The 8,038-nt window shown below is 31.9% G+C and overlaps 1 protein-coding gene across 1 annotated transcript; it reads right to left on the bottom strand.

Moving 5' to 3' along the window:
- Nucleotides 1–6,275: 6,275 nt before the first annotated feature.
- On the bottom strand, nucleotides 6,276–7,447 carry LOC143066743 (uncharacterized). The gene has a single exon (XM_076239553.1). The coding sequence runs from the start codon at nucleotides 7,445–7,447 to the stop codon at nucleotides 6,284–6,286; it is 1,164 nt and encodes a 387-aa protein (XP_076095668.1). The 3' UTR covers nucleotides 6,276–6,283.
- Between the last annotated feature and the right edge of the window lie 591 nt (nucleotides 7,448–8,038).

The following is an 8,038-nucleotide window of genomic DNA, read 5'->3' as shown; positions in this document are numbered from 1 at the left end:
AAAATTTAAATATTGCAAATCATTGCACTTAAAATGCCTAAATATATATGTAGCATGTATTTAAAGCAGCTGAACAATCGGACACCGTAAATCAAAGGATGATAAACATGTCCCCGGACCTTCTGCCTCTTTTTCTCTCTTTCCTGCATCTTAAATAGGTCTATGTGACCTAGTACATGCTAATCTAAAAAGCATCCACTAGAGACCAAATGACAAGGTGTACGTTTTGATTCTAAGATGTTAACTGGAAAGGTCAATAAATTTCAAATCCCTGCTACAATATACGGAAGACTTTATACTGCAACTAGTTGTGTTTATTTCCTAAATATAGTAACACAGCTATATTTTGTGCAATGTCAATTTCACCATGGAACACTTTTTCCACAGTAGATATCAAAGACGACGAAAAGCAGCATTTTCATGGAGAAATTAATATTTCAAATAAGAATATCAATCTTTTGGGAGAACTGTGGTATTTAATTTCCATCTCTGTCTGTTTTCGAGTACGGCTGCATATTGTTACAAAAGACTTTATTGCTTGTTATTTGAGACATTTTCTAAGCCATACAATCAGTGTAATAAACGTATCTGATATGATACCATTCAATTTCAAATTCATTACTTTCGAATGACAAAAAAATCTATACATTTTAATCCAATATCTCTTACTACGATTCAGAGTACAAGAGAGCATTTTGTTTGTTTAATTTTCATCATGAAATCTAGTGTTCTAAGTTGTTCATGTACTGTTTCACTGAGGTTGTGAGAGAAACCATGCATGAGGCAGTTGCGTCCGACACCAATAATATTTTTTTTTTAGAATGAATGCCAGTTATCCTGCACGAAGGTCTGTGGTTCTCACCGAGTACTCTGGCTTATCTGCACGATTTAGGCAATGGTGCTGAAAGTGAAAGTAGTGTTAAATAACAGAAATCAATTGATCAATCCAAATTCATATAAATCAATTCCATCTTCGTGCTAACATCATATACTGGGTTACATTGTATTTAGTTTAGTCTAGGTGGACGTGTGGTCTAGAGCGATTGATACAGTGCACGTGGTGTTGTCTAGAGCGATGGATACAGTGCACGTGGTGTTGTCTAGAGCGATGGATACAGTGCACGTGGTGTTGTCTCGATATCTTAATAGCATACGTTTGAATCTGGACGAGGAAAGAACATAATTTGCAGATTTAACATATAAAATATTTCAAAAGAATAAAAAAACAAAGTGAGGAGATTTCAAGTTGCAACTAAAAGCTATAAATAGAATAATGCCACCCTTTGACGTCACGAGAAAATTGGTGCTTGATCAAAACTAATCCCTCTACATCGTTCAAAACCAAGACTTTAGCATCGTGTAAGGTGAAAAAAGTCTACTCCTTCGCAAATAAATTTCGGGGATATGTCGTCAGATTATTACGGCAGAATCTTTTACAAACCAATGTTTTAAAATCCCTCGTGTCTTTTGAAATAAATGTATGAAAACTATCATAATGGATTTAGATTTTTTTTTAATTAATAAAAGAGTTTATGATAGGCCAGTTGCTAGGTTTAGAAATTTTCATGACACTCAAAGCGTTTTGTGTTCGTACCGACATAAAACGTATCCCACAATTGATTAAGGTATAACGTTGATACAACACAAAAATTAGGAAATAAGAATTTTGTTTCATTGAAAGTCGTTTAAAAAATCTCATCTAAAGGATGGTTCTGAATATTTGAAGGTTTTGATTATATACTAGTTTCCATGGACTACACTACACTAAAACCTGTCACATATCGTTCCATTTCGACACCTATTGGGTATTCTTCATCTCTTAGGATCTGCTCACCCTTCCGGAGCACCTGAGATTATATATGCATGTATTGGTTCAAAGTTAGAATTACCCCCAAAAAAATCGTATCATCAGACTTTTAATCCATGATGCTTAATGATTCGATATGTACAAACTGTCTGTTATGTTAACCTAAAATAAAGCTATAATAATTGAAGTATTGACGATTTGCAATATGGTATACGTTATACAAAAAGGTACACAACAGCACATACAATCATTTATTTATGTCATTTTTCTTTATTCTTTATATTTATTTATGTCATTTTTCTTTATTCTTTATATTTATTTATGTCATTTTTCTTTATTCTTTATATTTATTTATGTCATTTTTCTTTATTCCTTATATTTATTTATGTCATTTTTCTTTATTCCTTATATTTATTTATGTCATTTTTCTTTATTCTTTATATTTATTTATGTCATTTTTCTTTATTCTTTATATTTATTTATGTCATTTTTCTTTTTTCTTTATATTTCTTTATGTCATTTTTCTTTATTCTTTATATTATAGCTATCCTCTATTCTCTTATCTATTTTGAAAATTTAGATTTTTCTCTTCTTTTATTGGTTCATTTTTCTGTAGTATTGGATCATTTTTCTATATATTCAGTAAACACCATCTTCATCCTGAAGATGCCATCTTGTTACATCGATTTAAGTGCAATTCAAATCAATTCATCTAAGAAAGTGTTTTGAAATTTCATGGATAAAGTATGACTTAAGAAAAAAAACAAATCTTAAAAGTATCTGATAGAAAATTACTACTAAATATAATATACGTTGTATAAAGTAAATTCTTACTAAATTGCTACGAATGACGAATTTCTCATAAAGACATGGATTTTCTTGTTGAGCAACATCTACAAAATATTTCTGAAACTGCCTTGCGAAATCTTGTATCAAAAAAGGTATATATAAATGGATTTATAGCATGATTTAAAAGGTACATCCTATAGAGGAACAATAATCCTGCAATTGTCTCATTAGGTTTGTTCCAAAAATTTGGATCAAGACTTTCTAAAATCATCAGTGTTAATCGTGGTGTATAACCAACGATAAATAGTGCAGTGATTGTCATAAACATGTATGAGTATCTGTGCGTTCGAAAATGTTGTCCTATTGTGTAGAAACGTCCTTGGTCAAGGGTATCAGTGGATCCTCGTCTTAGTTTTCCTCTATATGAGTCGCATTCAACGAGATCTTCGATACTGTTAGCTCTTGATCTTGAAGACTTGTGAACGTTATCTTTATCAACCGGTTCTACACTTTCCGCCTCCGTAGAGCTACTAGGTGTTTTGGTAAACTTTCCCTGTTTCATAGATATATGGAATCTTATAAATTTTTGATAAATTGTCTTTCCAATCAAAATGTACAGTATAATAAGAACAATGGAAGCAATCAATGCAAATACTGCAGCACTTATATCATGAAGAATAAAGTGGTCTTTGTAATGGACCGTTTGTCCGCACCAGTATCCTGTAACATTAAGAATTGGATTGTACATTTCTACCACACCATAATAGAAAAATATCGGAACTGAAAATGCGCATCCAAAACAAAAAGCCAAAAAAGTACAAAAATATTTCATTTTCTGTGTAAAAATAAATGATGGCTTACAGACTTTAAGGTAACGCTGCACTGCTATTATCATTAATAAACTTGCAGCTACAATTGTTACCCCTTGAGAAACAAAGGACAGTGCTAGACATGCAGATTCGTTTTTGAACTTTACCGGTAAAAGGTTCCAAGCAAAGGCATACGATGCACCAATGAGACATGCTATAAAATCCACGATCGCAAGCACCGGTATAAAAAATCTATCATCCCTTTTGACCTTCATTTTAAAAACATATACCAAAATAACAGTTAAATTTCCAATAGTTCCTAGTATTAGGTATAGAGATAAAACAACGTTATTCGGAAACAAATATTGCATAACACTGTTGTTCCATTCGGTCAAACGTTCATCTTGTATTTTTGTTGACGCCATTGATAGGAATATATATATTTACTACAGCAAATATATTTTTTACACATATAAGAGAACAATTCCGTGGTAGATGGTAAATGATAATTTTCTTTACGAGTATAAAATAATTCGATTAATCTCTCTTAATCTTAAGGATCTGTATTGTTGAACTACTACGGATATATAATTGAAAAATTATACAGATATATAATTGAAAAATTATATAAATTTCAACGTTATGCAACGCAGAAAAAGACTCGCAATGATAGTAAGATAGAAAGTCGAGCAGTTATCCGTTTTGCTTCGACGCACCAATCAAACCTCAATTTAAAGACTGACCATTTGTCTATTAAAAGAAGATCATATTGACATATCGTTTGTTAATAGAATGAAATTCAAAACAGTGTGGCTGTGGCCATTGATTGACACATTAAATTCATCCATTGACTGGGACAATTTACGTGAACGTTTGTCTGTAACGACCACTGTTCACGACCTACCTACGATAGACATTTAAACTGTGGGGTCACCTAGTGTTCTAAGTTGTTCATGTACTGTTTCACTGAGGTTGTGAGAGAAACCATGCATGAGGCAGTTGCGTCCGACACCAATAATATTTTTTTTTTAGAATGAATGCCAGTTATCCTGCACGAAGGTCTGTGGTTCTCACCGAGTACTCTGGCTTATCTGCACGATTTAGGCAATGGTGCTGAAAGTGAAAGTAGTGTTAAATAACAGAAATCAATTGATCAATCCAAATTCATATAAATCAATTCCATCTTCGTGCTAACATCATATACTGGGTTACATTGTATTTAGTTTAGTCTAGGTGGACGTGTGGTCTAGAGCGATTGATACAGTGCACGTGGTGTTGTCTAGAGCGATGGATACAGTGCACGTGGTGTTGTCTAGAGCGATGGATACAGTGCACGTGGTGTTGTCTCGATATCTTAATAGCATACGTTTGAATCTGGACGAGGAAAGAACATAATTTGCAGATTTAACATATAAAATATTTCAAAAGAATAAAAAAACAAAGTGAGGAGATTTCAAGTTGCAACTAAAAGCTATAAATAGAATAATGCCACCCTTTGACGTCACGAGAAAATTGGTGCTTGATCAAAACTAATCCCTCTACATCGTTCAAAACCAAGACTTTAGCATCGTGTAAGGTGAAAAAAGTCTACTCCTTCGCAAATAAATTTCGGGGATATGTCGTCAGATTATTACGGCAGAATCTTTTACAAACCAATGTTTTAAAATCCCTCGTGTCTTTTGAAATAAATGTATGAAAACTATCATAATGGATTTAGATTTTTTTTTAATTAATAAAAGAGTTTATGATAGGCCAGTTGCTAGGTTTAGAAATTTTCATGACACTCAAAGCGTTTTGTGTTCGTACCGACATAAAACGTATCCCACAATTGATTAAGGTATAACGTTGATACAACACAAAAATTAGGAAATAAGAATTTTGTTTCATTGAAAGTCGTTTAAAAAATCTCATCTAAAGGATGGTTCTGAATATTTGAAGGTTTTGATTATATACTAGTTTCCATGGACTACACTACACTAAAACCTGTCACATATCGTTCCATTTCGACACCTATTGGGTATTCTTCATCTCTTAGGATCTGCTCACCCTTCCGGAGCACCTGAGATTATATATGCATGTATTGGTTCAAAGTTAGAATTACCCCCAAAAAAATCGTATCATCAGACTTTTAATCCATGATGCTTAATGATTCGATATGTACAAACTGTCTGTTATGTTAACCTAAAATAAAGCTATAATAATTGAAGTATTGACGATTTGCAATATGGTATACGTTATACAAAAAGGTACACAACAGCACATACAATCATTTATTTATGTCATTTTTCTTTATTCTTTATATTTATTAATGTCATTTTTCTTTATTCTTTATATTTATTTATGTCATTTTTCTTTATTCTTTATATTTATTTATGTCATTTTTCTTTATTCCTTATATTTATTTATGTCATTTTTCTTTATTCCTTATATTTATTTATGTCATTTTTCTTTATTCTTTATATTTATTTATGTCATTTTTCTTTATTCTTTATATTTATTTATGTCATTTTTCTTTTTTCTTTATATTTCTTTATGTCATTTTTCTTTATTCTTTATATTATAGCTATCCTCTATTCTCTTATCTATTTTGAAAATTTAGATTTTTCTCTTCTTTTATTGGTTCATTTTTCTGTAGTATTGGATCATTTTTCTATATATTCAGTAAACACCATCTTCATCCTGAAGATGCCATCTTGTTACATCGATTTAAGTGCAATTCAAATCAATTCATCTAAGAAAGTGTTTTGAAATTTCATGGATAAAGTATGACTTAAGAAAAAAAACAAATCTTAAAAGTATCTGATAGAAAATTACTACTAAATATAATATACGTTGTATAAAGTAAATTCTTACTAAATTGCTACGAATGACGAATTTCTCATAAAGACATGGATTTTCTTGTTGAGCAACATCTACAAAATATTTCTGAAACTGCCTTGCGAAATCTTGTATCAAAAAAGGTATATATAAATGGATTTATAGCATGATTTAAAAGGTACATCCTATAGAGGAACAATAATCCTGCAATTGTCTCATTAGGTTTGTTCCAAAAATTTGGATCAAGACTTTCTAAAATCATCAGTGTTAATCGTGGTGTATAACCAACGATAAATAGTGCAGTGATTGTCATAAACATGTATGAGTATCTGTGCGTTCGAAAATGTTGTCCTATTGTGTAGAAACGTCCTTGGTCAAGGGTATCAGTGGATCCTCGTCTTAGTTTTCCTCTATATGAGTCGCATTCAACGAGATCTTCGATACTGTTAGCTCTTGATCTTGAAGACTTGTGAACGTTATCTTTATCAACCGGTTCTACACTTTCCGCCTCCGTAGAGCTACTAGGTGTTTTGGTAAACTTTCCCTGTTTCATAGATATATGGAATCTTATAAATTTTTGATAAATTGTCTTTCCAATCAAAATGTACAGTATAATAAGAACAATGGAAGCAATCAATGCAAATACTGCAGCACTTATATCATGAAGAATAAAGTGGTCTTTGTAATGGACCGTTTGTCCGCACCAGTATCCTGTAACATTAAGAATTGGATTGTACATTTCTACCACACCATAATAGAAAAATATCGGAACTGAAAATGCGCATCCAAAACAAAAAGCCAAAAAAGTACAAAAATATTTCATTTTCTGTGTAAAAATAAATGATGGCTTACAGACTTTAAGGTAACGCTGCACTGCTATTATCATTAATAAACTTGCAGCTACAATTGTTACCCCTTGAGAAACAAAGGACAGTGCTAGACATGCAGATTCGTTTTTGAACTTTACCGGTAAAAGGTTCCAAGCAAAGGCATACGATGCACCAATGAGACATGCTATAAAATCCACGATCGCAAGCACCGGTATAAAAAATCTATCATCCCTTTTGACCTTCATTTTAAAAACATATACCAAAATAACAGTTAAATTTCCAATAGTTCCTAGTATTAGGTATAGAGATAAAACAACGTTATTCGGAAACAAATATTGCATAACACTGTTGTTCCATTCGGTCAAACGTTCATCTTGTATTTTTGTTGACGCCATTGATAGGAATATATATATTTACTACAGCAAATATATTTTTTACACATATAAGAGAACAATTCCGTGGTAGATGGTAAATGATAATTTTCTTTACGAGTATAAAATAATTCGATTAATCTCTCTTAATCTTAAGGATCTGTATTGTTGAACTACTACGGATATATAATTGAAAAATTATACAGATATATAATTGAAAAATTATATAAATTTCAACGTTATGCAACGCAGAAAAAGACTCGCAATGATAGTAAGATAGAAAGTCGAGCAGTTATCCGTTTTGCTTCGACGCACCAATCAAACCTCAATTTAAAGACTGACCATTTGTCTATTAAAAGAAGATCATATTGACATATCGTTTGTTAATAGAATGAAATTCAAAACAGTGTGGCTGTGGCCATTGATTGACACATTAAATTCATCCATTGACTGGGACAATTTACGTGAACGTTTGTCTGTAACGACCACTGTTCACGACCTACCTACGATAGACATTTAAACTGTGGGGTCACCAAAGGTAGCAATACACAGTTAGGGAAAAAACCTAAAATTGACACTCATAAACACCCTCTTTCCCCTCCTGTCTAACAAAGA

Source organism: Mytilus galloprovincialis, chromosome 3 (genome assembly GCF_965363235.1).
Source record: "Mytilus galloprovincialis chromosome 3, xbMytGall1.hap1.1, whole genome shotgun sequence".
Classification (NCBI taxonomy): Eukaryota; Metazoa; Mollusca; class Bivalvia; order Mytilida; family Mytilidae; genus Mytilus; species Mytilus galloprovincialis.
Note: the sequence above shows the minus strand (reverse complement) of the source record. Positions and strands in the feature narration are given on the sequence as shown.